This window comes from Microtus ochrogaster, chromosome 2, assembly GCF_000317375.1.
Source record: "Microtus ochrogaster isolate Prairie Vole_2 chromosome 2, MicOch1.0, whole genome shotgun sequence".
NCBI lineage: Eukaryota > Metazoa > Chordata > Mammalia > Rodentia > Cricetidae > Microtus > Microtus ochrogaster.
Genome location: NC_022010.1, coordinates 96,588,924 through 96,601,606, shown reverse-complemented (window position 1 = coordinate 96,601,606; position 12,683 = coordinate 96,588,924). Strand labels below are relative to the sequence as shown.

Below are 12,683 nucleotides of genomic sequence, written 5' to 3'. Positions count from 1 at the left end.
GGGAGGCAGAGGCAGGCGGATCTCTGTGAGTTCGAGACCAGCCTGGTCTACAAGAGCTAGTTCCAGGACAGGCTCCAAAATCACAGAGAAACCCTGTCTTGAAAAAAAACAAAACAAAACAAAAAAAAGATAGCATGCACAGGACCTGCACAGGTCTGCAGTCAAGACAGCATGCACAGGGTTTGCATATGTCTGCAGTCAAGACAACATGCACAGGGGCTGCACAGGTCTGTACTAGATAGGCTCCTAGAATGAGAGAAGAAATGGACACACACACCCATCCCTAACCCAGAAGCAATCTCCAATTGAAAACCACTTGCAAATAAAGAATATTTTTCTCCATAGAAGTCTCACTAGAGAATAAACTACTCTTACATGTAGGCTGCATGCCCAGCAGTAGATGGTCAACAGAAAACAAGCTAAACAGCTTCTTGGAAGGTTCCTTGACTCATAATGTCACGCAGGGCCTTTTTTCAAATCTTTTTTAAAATTTATTTTATTTCTTAAAATTTATTCATTTATTTAATTTTTTTCTCTTTTAAGCTTGAGGTCTTTTACATATATATTATTGCTTCAAGTTTAGGATTTTGTGGGATTCTTAGTGTGCAAATGAATGGATCTGCATCCGTATCTGTTTCTTGTACCTCTTCTTGAGCTCCTTGCCTGCTGTTTGCTTGTATTGTTCTGTTTCAATGTGTTTGTTATATTTTATTTTGTTTAATTATTATCCCTTAGAAAACATGCTTGTTTTCTAATGAGAGACAGACAAGGTGTAGATCAGGATGAGAGGGGAATTAGGGAAGAATTGGGAGGGATAGAAGGAGGGGAAGTCACAATCAGGATGTATTATATGAAAAAACGTCTATTTTCTTTCCTTTCCTTTTTTGCTCTTTATCCACTTAATTTTTTCACAATAGTCTTTTCACATTTTACGTACCAATCCCAGTTCCCACTTCCTCCCCTCCTCCCGTTCTCCTTCCTTCCCCCATCCCAACATCCCAACCACTCTTTTCAACCTCAGATGAAAAATAAAAGATGAATAAATAAAATTTCAAGCCACCAGGCTGAAACTAACGTGTGCGTTTGTGAGTGCTGCTATTCAATTGTATTTCAGTAAAGCTGGAAAGCTAATGAGCAAATTAAGCTTCTGGTTCTGATTCCAGCTTTTTAGGTGTATTCTGCATTCAAAAGGCCATGCTAGTTCCCCCGATCCTGCCTCTCTAGTGACGCTCAGGCCAGTGGTTTGACTGATTACTTTGGAGGATCAACAAGGTTCTTTTAATTGCTTTTCATCAAAATCTAAATTATTGAAAAATGCAGATGTAAATTCATTTTTTTTCTTGACACTCTATAAGCTACTTTTTTTAAAATAGATTTCCCTTTTGTTTAGCTTAGGTAATTTGTATAAACAAAAAAGTCACAGATTTGTAGGAAAGACAACCCATAGTGAAATAGTTTGACATTTGTACATTTTGCCAAATGGTATTAGTTTAGATATTTTCAAAACTTAAAATAGCTAATTTTATTTTATTTTTGCTAATATCACAATTTCAAAGCTGTTCAGTTTTCATTTTTATTTTCAGTGACTCAAATGACTTTCAGATTAATATTCAAAGACGTAGAAGTTCTGGTATAGAGGGAATTATAGACAAAAGCTGTCATTTTAACATTAAAGACATATTGTTAGATAATCCAGGAGAATACAGATACTTAGGAGAAATTGATTTAACTATATTAGGAGTTTTAATTGCTCAAGAGAAGCCCTGAGACTGGAATCTTCCATAACAGCATGGACAGAAGCGGGCATGTATGTATCTAACATAGCCATAGTCATAACCAAAGCCCAGGCCTCCGGAGCCATGGTCCTGCCCACCATGGCTGTAGATAAAGAATCTCATGGAATGCGAGTTAGAGGGTCAGATTCTACAGTTTTAAGTTCACAGTTTTTTTTAAATCATTTTATGTATCAAGTGAGTGGTTTATGGGGCATCTCGCTGCTGGGCTCACATAACAAATGATGGGCATCGGCGCTGTCTACAGTATCCCTGCACCCAATACGCCAGCACTTTTGTTTCGCGGCAGGATGCATGGACAGATGTGTTGTGCCTCTAATGAGAGACTCTTCTCCTATTTTATTAGCTTACTTCTTCCAGATGCCAAATTAAAGTCAATTCCAGCTTGCAATAGGTCATATAACCCACAAAGATACCTCTTATTAAATTTCTGTTTTTCCATATTTGTATTCTCTTTGTCTCTGTCTCTCTTGCCTTCTCTTATTTATGAAAACATGAATTCTTGGTAGTACAAACCTAGTTTAAAAAAAAACATAGATGTGGGAAAGGGTAGTGCGTGTAGAGAACAGTGAGACATTAGAGAGGGTAGGAAGCGTACAGTGGTCAGAATTTACTTTATACATACATCAAAAGTCAATTAAGGTTATTCAAAATGAAACTTAAAGGATAAAGAATAGCATAAATACTAAAGTGAGCCCATGATGATGCATCAATTTGTAATATACTCAATATCAAGATGTTTGTCTTCATGTGTAGAGAAGGATCGCTCACTTTAATTTATGCTTCATGCATTCATATACTCATCGTTTATATGACATCCACACCCATAGTAGAGACATTGGTGCTTATATCTACTAATCCTGAACATACAGAAAGCGAAGGATTAATTTAGCTACAAACCTGAGCTTTAAAAGGATCACAGAAATTCTTAAAACTCTATTGGCAGTAATGATATAGAACTCTGACAAACTTTAGTTTGTTTCTGATATTCTTGACCGATGAAACAATCCCAATGTAGTCATCTGAAAGGCTTAGACAAACCTAAATTTGGAGATACTTTGGAAATTTTCTGATTTTTTTTAAATAGATAGTCAAAGGGACAAAAATCAAGAAAAGGGTGAGACTTTGTCATCATCTTAGAGACTAAAGAGATGTGACCAGCAGGATATGGTGAGGTGGCTCAGTCAACTCAAACACTATATGTTACCTAGTGACCTCAACATACAAGGGAACACACATACATGAGGGGGAGGGAGACACACATAAGCATGTGTACAAATATATACCCACCCTTGTAAGTTAACTAATTAAATAAATAAACAAACAAATAAAAATGTGATGAGAAAACAAATATGAACTTGATAGTAGGACAGTAAATAAAGAGCATGAATAGAAAATAAATTGGTATAAAGGGCCAATTTTAAACTTATTAACAGTGGTAATTTCTTTGGTTGACAAATGTACACAGTTTTGAATATTAAGGAATATTCAGTGACATAAATTATTTACTTTTATTATGGAAAATAAGATTGAATATTAAAAGCAGATTCATTTTGGTGAGGAATAAGCAAAGTGGTTCATCTAAAGAGTTTAGAGAAATGTTGAACATTTAACAGGACACTGTCAAAGATGAGAAAAACTCAAAGGGAATAGTTAGGTGATTGCAAAATAACTTCAGAGGTTGGAATTACAATGTACACAGTAGAAGAAAAGCCTATTAAGACTGTCAGAATGCCTCAGATAAAAAACATTGATGACAGCTTATGTTGGAAAGGATATGGAGTTAGGGGAATACTCCTCCATTGCTGGTAGGAGGGTGACTTTACACAGCTACTTTGGAAATTGTTATGGCAGTTTCCTAGAAAACTGGGAATCAATTTACCTCAAGTTGCAGTTATAACAATTTTAGATATATACCCAAAGGATGCACTATCACACTACAAGGACACCTGCTCAACTATGTTCATAGCAGCATTATTCATAATAGCCAGAACCTGGAAACAACCTAGATGACTCTCAAAACGAAGAATGGATAAGGAAAATGTGGTACATTTACTCAATGGAGTATTTCTCAGTGCTAAAAAAAAATAATACATTTGAAATCTGTAGGCAAATGAATGGAACTAGAAAAAAACATCCCAAGTAAGGTAACACAGACCCAGAAAGACAAACATGGTATGTATTCACTTATAAATGGATATTGGATGCAAAGCAAAAGATAACCAAGATACAATCCACAAAACCAGAGGATCCAGGTAAAAAGAGGAACCCTAACAGGAACACACATGGAGAGCCCCAGGAAGAAAAATAGTTTAGATTTCCTGGGTAAACTGGGAAGGGGTGGAATAAGTAGGGTTGGGGGATAGTAACATGAGGGATCAAGAAGACTCAGTTGGGGGATGAAAGGAGGGGTAAGCAATGAAAGAGATATCTTGATAGAGCGAGCCATTATGGGGTTATGGAGAAACCTGGTGTTAGAGAAATTATCAGTAGCAATAGTCGAGATGGTGTCTGAAAGGGCTTTCCTCTTTGATAAGATTAGCGACTACCCTAATTGTCATCATAGAACCTACTTCCAGTAACTGATGGAAGCAGATGCAGTAACCCACAGCCAAGCACTGGGCTGAGCTTGTGGAGTTCAGTTGAAGAGAGGGAGGAGTGATAAACAAAGATGATTTCTATTTCAAGTATCTCAATAAGCAGAGAGCAAGATGTAACATATGCATCACATAAAAATGTACCTACTAAGAAACACACATAAAAATAGCATTCCAAACATGCAATGGATGAATTAATAGACTAATATGTTGATTTAGACACAAACGTAATACATTTTAATTCCATTCATTTGAGTCAATTGGAATGTACACTAGGACAGACAAATTAGATCATTAAAAAAATCCATGTCCACATTCTAATGATTGCCAAGATAGCTGATTAAAATACAGGGCATGGTTAACACCTGAACCCTCTTAATTGCATTCTAAACTATCTCTAAATTCCATTCTCTGAACTTTACCTCAGGATATCTGAAAGGATACATTAAAATACTAACTACTGTGAACTATTATTGAGATGTCCGAAATAGGACTACAATATCAAAAATCAGTGTGAATGATCATACAATACTGCCTCCTCACATACATTTAATGAATTTTTATTAATATTTAAGTAAATTGTGGTCAATAAATAGTAAGAAATAAAAATAATTTGAGGAAAATAGAGAAATGGAGCTTTATTACATAAGTTTTCCTTTAATCTTTAGGAAGAGACTTCATTTAGTTCAGATCTGGGTCTATTGTATTTTAATTAATTGGATTATTATTAATTCTGTGACTATCAAACATAGACCTGCTTTCATATATACAGCTTAGGAGTATAGCTCTGGAAGAAGATATTTAATACAGATCAAGAGAGAAGAAGTGTCATAATGCAAAAGAAATACCACTTCACTGAAATATTTTAGAAAAAAATTGGTGGGGGGGGAGACAAAAATGAGACAGCAATTAAAACAAGTATAATTTTGTTATATAAAGGATAGTTATTGAAAAATAAAAAAATGTCTAGTTTGAGGAAGGTTTAGGTGAGTCTGTGTGTCTCCTATCATTAAGACCTTAGCTGAATCAGTAGAGTTAAAATTCACTGTTCTATAATACCATCCCATTTTGAAGTTCTCAGTTCCACTGATGAGGATTCATGGTCTTTGCAAATATCTTTCAGGGAACATGGTAGGAGAGGGTGTGCTGTCATCCAAATATGAAATAGCCCCTGCACTCAGGAGCTCACGGGAGCCTCCTTTATTTGCACAGGACATGTAGATGGTTGGGGTTATCAACATTATCAATAGATGGCAGAAGGTCTCAAAGAAACCATAGCCATGGTGTCACTAGACTTGGTTAAGCCCCCTGGGTCATAAAGCACAAAGGCATGAAGGAGAGAAGGAAAATTGTTCAGAGAAGCACAGGTCTTGCTCAGGGTGAGCATGGGCTGTTGAGAGGAGGAGCAGAGTACCTTATATGTGTGGACAAAACTGTCAGAGAACAACTAATTAAGAAATAAATGGAACCAGCTTTTAGGTTCTTTGAAACAAATAAAAATTTGTTTCTATTTCATTAATATCCAGGATGATTTTAGATTACTAGAGTTTTGTTTGCTGTCAATTTTGTTTATTATATAATGCTCAGATAATGTACACTGGATGATTTCAATTTTCTGTATTTGGTAAGGTGAGCTTTGTGTCCCAGATTATGGTCTATTTTAGAGATGCTTCTACGTACTGTTGAGTATTATGTATATTCTTTGGCATTTGAATGGAGTATTATGTAGAAATGTTAGCCATTTAATGTAAAAGTATTTTGATTATATTTTCTGTTTATTTTGTGTTCACAACACCTATTTCTTTAAGAAAGAGGGGAGTTGAAATCAATTACTGTTATATTTGTGTTAATCTGTTTCTTTAATTCTATTAGTATGTTTTATATGAAATTGGGTATACCAGAATTTGGTATATACATGTTTAGTACTGCGTTATTTTCTGATACTTGTTCCCCTAATTAGAATGAAGTACCCTTATTTGTATCTTCTCGTGATAGCTTCAAGTTTATTGTGTCAGATATTGGGGTGACAGCACCTGTTTTCATTCCGATCTCCTTAGCCTAGAGTACTTTTATTCATTCTTTCACTTTAAGGTGCTATGTGTCTTCAAGCTAAAATGAGTTTCTTGTAGACAGCTAATAGATGGATTTCTGTTTCTTCATCCATCTAGCTAACCAATCTCTTTTGGTTGGAGAATTACGGCCATTGTTATTTAGAATTATTATCAAAAAACGTGGGGATAAATTGTAGTCATTTTATTGGTTACTGTTGGTTTGTTTTCTAAGTTGTGGTTTGCTTTTCAATAAATTATAGTTTCATTTGTTTTCTTTGTACACTCATTTGGCTGCTATTATTTCTCTTTCAGTTTATTGGTTACAGTAATCTGTTTAGTACACAATGGTCATATCAATGAGCATGTTAATATTGATGGGGAAATTTTGTAGGTTCTCATCATGTCTAGGCAAAAATCTATAGGCGAATAATGACTGATGGGAAAAGGAGAAGTAGTCTTTCTCAAAGATGGACCTCCTCACTGGTTTTCCAATTCAGAGCGGAATATATACATATATACAAACAACAAACAAAGATCATCAGGTTGAATTTATATATGTAAATACTCAAAGAATAAAAGGTTTTTAAGTTGAGAGTTGGGAGCGGTTTGAGGGAGGTCAAATGGGAAAGACTGGAAGGAGTAAAGAGTTGTGATTCAAGCATTAAAATTAATAGTGAAGGAATTGATATCAAGAAAAAAAATCAAAGACCAAATAGCAAACTTCTTTATGATGCTGATGCATCATCACAGATGAAAAGCAAGAAAATAATTAGATTAGTCATAAAATTAACCAAATGACATGAACACATGGTAGGTTCCACCCACACTGAGAGCATATAAAAGGCCCTCCCTGCAGGGAAAACCATACAGACTCAACTCAACTACACTCGTTCTGTACCAAGAACAGCCTCAACAACCATCACCATGTGTGGCTATTACGGAAACTACTATGGAGGCAGAGGCTATGGCTGCTGTGGCTATGGAGGCCTGGGTTATGGCTATGGGGGTCTGGGCTGTGGCTATGGAGGCCTGGGCTATGGCTATGGGGGTCTGGGCTGTGGCTATGGCTCCTACAGTGGCTGTGGCTACCGTGGACTGGGCTGTGGCTATGGCTGTGGCTATGGCTATGGCTCACGCTCTCTCTATGGCTGTGGCTATGGATGTGGCTGTGGCTATGGATCTGGATTTGGCAGCTACTATTGAAGACACCATGGGAGTCTCTAACCTGTTCCAATTGTAACCTTAAGACTCCCAGTTCTGAACTCCACATGCACTGAGCCTCTTCTCTGAAGATGACACTGCCAAGAAGTCTATCATGATACGCTGTGACTTATACAGAGGACACAGCCTCCCTGGATGTAGCTCATAAGAGAGGGAATGAAATTTACCTGACCTCTCTCATCTATGACTCTCAGAATGATGTCATCAGACCAAAGGCCTTGGTGGCTTTCATTCTTGTCCTCATTTATCTATTCTCTAATAAACACCATTAATATAAAATTAATCCTAGTTTTTATTTCATTTTTTCATGTCAAAAATGTCTTATTGAAGTGTTTGGTTTCAGCATCCATGAAAGACAATGGACAATGATTATTTTCTTAGACATTATTTACATGTACTCTTTCTAGGACAATTCCATACTGTGTCCAGGTTAGATATGAAAATGTGTTTATGGAAAACTCAGCTTACCCTTCCATTAATGAGGAAATATTTGTCATTCTATATAACTCTCAAATATACACACTTTATGTATAAATTATTTAAAATAATAATTTCCAAAATAGTCACATACCTCTTGTCTCAAAATTGCTATTGCTTTTCGTCTTCATTTCTAACTTACAAAAAAGGTTTGCTGTCTAAGAAGACTTTATAATATAATCACACACATATATGATGACACATACCATGTCACCTTCAGTTTGTGTTAGAAGGAAGTCACAGGCCATGCCCACAATGCAAAATGGGAGCTCACACTTTGCTTGCCAAGACAAGGACTCTGCTCTTCCAGAACCCTTTAATAAGAATGAAATGTATGCCCTCATTCCATGTGCATTGTATACAGGGATTATTATGATGGGGTTGTAGTAGAATACTGGATTAGTGAAAAGATCTGTTGACTTCACATCAGCAAGTTACTGGCATTGAAGCCATCTAAAATTTCTCTCACTACCAATATACTTAAGAAAATATTGTCATGAGCCAAGGAATATAAAATAATATGTCCTTTACAGAAGTTCTTCTGCCTTGTTTGGTGACTTGTTTGCTCCTGATGCCAAAGTAAATCCATTTCTAGTTAACATAAATAATCATGCTGATATGTACTTCAACTCTAAAGCATTTTCATCTTTAAAATGTCTTTCATTCAGTTATGATGTATATAATTCCTGAAAGAAGCTGTTTAATTTAAAGAGGAAGATGGAAAAAACTTCTGGAGAAAAATATAGGGTGTAGATGTGCTATTGCTGAATTTTTAAAGTTGCCATCAATCTATGAATATGTCAGTTGGTCATTTGGAGATGCATATTTCCAGATAAGAATGGAAAATGTGATGTCAGATTAATGGAAGAAAATTACATAACTAACCAAATGAGGTGATGGGGTGAATTGAAAAACACTTACCTGGCTGTTCACTATGGTATTTTGGATGCAATGAGCCCCCATAAGCTCATAGAGAGTGGTGCTATTAGAGATGTGGCTTTGTTGGGGTAGGTACGTCCTTGTTGGAGGAAGTATGCCTCTGTGGTGACAGGATCTGAGGATCTGAGGTATGGCTCAAGGCATACCCAGTGTCTCATACCCCCTCCTGTTGCTTTTGGGTCAAGAAGTATGACTCCCGTCCCCTTCTCTAGCACCATGTCTGCCTGCACAGCATCATGTTGCACCATGATGATAATAAACTAAACCTCTGAAAATGTGAGCCACTACAATTAAATGTTTTTTTTCTTTATAAAGAGAGTACCTGAACTGGCCTCTCCCTGTAATCAGATTGATGATTACCTTAATTTTCACTATAGAACCTTCATTCAGCAACTGGTAGAAGCAGATGCAGAGATCCCCAGCTAAACACTAGACTGAGCTTCCAGAGACCAGTCCAAGAGACAGAGGAACAATAATATGAGCAAAAGGGTCATGACCGTAATGGGGATACACACAGAAACACCTGATCTGAGCTAGTGAGAGTTCACTGACTTTGAACTGATACTGGGGGAACCTACATAGGACCAAACTAGGCCTTCTGAATGTGGGTGACAGTTGTGTGGCTGGGGAAGTCTGTAGGGTCACTGACAGTGGAACCAGGATTTATCTTTAGTGCTTGAACGGGCATTTTGGAGCCCATACTCTTTGGAGTGATACCTTGCTCACCCTAGATATAGGGTAAGAGCCTCAGTCCTACTTCAAAGTGATGTGTCCAATTTTTGTTAACTCCTCATGGGAAGCCTTAGCAACTCAGAAGTAGATTGTAAACTGGGGTTGGGAGAACATGGGGGAACGAGAGGAGGAGAAGGAGTAGGAATTTGGATAGATATGTAAAATGATAAAAGATTGTTTAAAAAGTAAATTAAAAAATTAATCAAACCCAATATGTATTCTATGTTCAAATTAGTCTATGTAATAAAAATCTGTAGCTCTATAAAAGCAAAAGGTTGCCATTGATAATGTCTCTTCACAGCAATAGAAACCCAAACTAAGACATTCACCATCACAACTAAGAGCAAGAGATGAAGAAAAAAGGATAAAAGTGATACTGAACAATTGAACAGGAGCAGTAGATAAATGAAAGCATTGTGTGAAGTATTAAAATTAAAGCAAATGTGTGAAGCTGGGAGAAGAGGCATGGTAGGTAGTCTTTCTGCACTAGAAGAAGAGGGTGGTAATTCTGAATGTCCAAAGCTAAAAAAATAGAGAGAACTTAGACTTAACGTTTATTAAGACAGTAGTCTTTATGATCCCAGTATTAGAAATTTCAGGAGAATATATAGCAATCAAAATAAAATCATAATGTACTTGAATAGACAGAGAATAAAACACATGAAATTGTGTGAAAATACTAGATAAAAGGAAACTAAGGTTTGTGGGGAGGATTCCAAAGACCAAGTGAAGATATTTTGTTCCTTTAAAAAAAATATTATCAACAACTATACTTAAGAACACAATAGAGACTGAAAAAACCCTGGTAGAAAAAAAAATGGGTGGAATCCCCTTGAGTGAATATTCCATCTCTTTGGATAGGAAGAGAAACTCAATTTTTTAAGAATAAAGAGATTAATTTAAGACAGTTTTTGTGAAGATAAAATTTAGTAAAATTTTCTATAAGAAACATAGTTCCTAGAAGGGATTCTCCCATAACAATACAATTACAATATGCTATTCCATTACAATAAAATTTTAAAACTAATTCAGTGAAATATGTTAAAAGTTAAGTATACATTTTTCTTATATTTTCTTTTTTCTTCTTATTTGCTTGAAGAATTTCAGCCATGTTATTTTTTAAGACTTTTTAAGAGTCTTGGACTAGAGAAAGACCAAAAACCATGTCATTTAAATATTTTTTCCCGAAAATATATCCTAAGCTATTGATCGGTTTTCTATACTGTGGTAAATGAGGTCACTATGTGAAATATGAACAATACATAATGGTAATGCCATCTAAATCAAAATTCTCAAACCTAATTTTGAGATTATCATGATAACTATCATGATGATTCTGATAAGATGTCAATAATTGTTGTAAAATTAGTCTACCAACACCCATTAATGGAGAGAACATTCAAAAGCACAGATTCATTTGAAAATCATGGCATGTAACTTGCAGTTCTTGCACTCAGGATGTGGTAGCGGTATAATTCCATGTCTAAGAGCAGCATGGACTACATAACCAGACCATCATCATACATACATACATACACCAGTGCACACACACACACAGACACCTGTCATGCACACCTACACAACACATTCACTCACACACATGCACACTCCTGCACACAAACAAGCGAATGAATAAATAAATGTGTTTAATTTGAACAACAATATTAAAATGCTCTTTTTTGGCACTAGCCAAGGGAGATGTGCTGGAGACGTCACTTCTGATCTAGTCCCTCATACAATAAAAGCACACAGTTCTGCTGAGATGTAAAACTAACCTTGTTTTGTGTAACTTCATTAGGAGGGTTTATTATCACACAAACTGAATGGGGCAGGACCGATTGTAAAACTGAGTTCAGTATTTGCTGTCGGATATTGATAAAGCAAGAATGCTTTATATAATTGAATACATGATAGTAACTATAAATAATTGTATAGTTCTTCACATGAATTATCATTGCAATATTCATTGTACTGACTAATCTCCATGATCTTATTTGTAAAAATAAGTGGAGAAATAAGATCCCATGTAATAAATAAAATTTCTTTTTGATTTATAGAAATTAAATCTAAATGGGGTTAGTCTCAGCTGTATAACAATAAAACAATACATTTAGTTTAGAGTTGATTTTCTGAAATACTTATTAGTTGGATTGCCATTACCATCCAGGGGGTTGGAATTTTTTTTGTTTTCGGAAGGGGGAGGAATTTCAACCTTGGGGCGGAAATTGATTTTTCATTTTGGTTGAGGAGGATTTGTTTCAAGGGGGGGTTTTGTTTTTGTGGAATGGAGATACAAAGCAAATGATATTTTGTCCAGGAAAGTGATGCCTGTGCCTGTAGCATCGTCATCAAAGGTTAGAATGGAAGCTTCATTTGTTTCAGAATTGTCTAGCTATGAGAGTATGGGATGTGTGCTGCTTCACTGAAACCCTAAACTAGATAAGGAATGCTCACATGAGATAGCAAGCCAAGCAAGCTTCCTTAATGACTGTGAAGCATTTTCGTGGTTGAAAACAACAAAATAATTAGATTAGTCATAAGATTAGTGAATAGCATGGGTACATGGTGGGCTCCACCCAGACTGAGAGCATATAAAAGGACCTCTTCACGGAGAGGTATCCAGACACAAGTCACTTACACTCCTTCTCTACCAAGACCAACCTCAAGAACCAGCACCATGTGTGGCTATTACAGAAACTACTATGGAGGCAGAGGCTATGGCTGCTGTGGCTATGGAGGCCTCGGTTACGGCTATGGAGGCCTGGGCTATGGCTATGGAGGCCTGGGCTATGGCTATGGAGGTCTGGGCTGTGGCTATGGCTCCTACAGTGGCTGTGGCTACCGTGGACTGGGTTGTGGCTATGGCTGTGGCT

The 12,683-nt window shown here is 36.4% G+C and overlaps 2 protein-coding genes across 2 annotated transcripts in view; both read left to right on the top strand.

Annotated features, from left to right (window-relative positions):
• Positions 1-7,365: 7,365 nt before the first annotated feature.
• On the top strand, positions 7,366-7,644 carry LOC101988097 (keratin-associated protein 6-5). Its single transcript, XM_026787821.1, has one exon. The coding sequence runs from the start codon at positions 7,366-7,368 to the stop codon at positions 7,642-7,644; it is 279 nt and encodes a 92-aa protein (XP_026643622.1).
• Positions 7,645-12,364: 4,720 nt separating this feature from the next.
• LOC102000105 (keratin-associated protein 6-3-like) overlaps positions 12,365-12,683 on the top strand; it is a 681-nt gene continuing 362 nt past the window's right edge. Inside the window, exon 1 of the mRNA XM_013353211.1 lies at positions 12,365-12,575. Within this exon, the coding sequence (XP_013208665.1) occupies positions 12,365-12,575 (211 nt within the window). The remainder of the gene's footprint in view (positions 12,576-12,683) is intronic.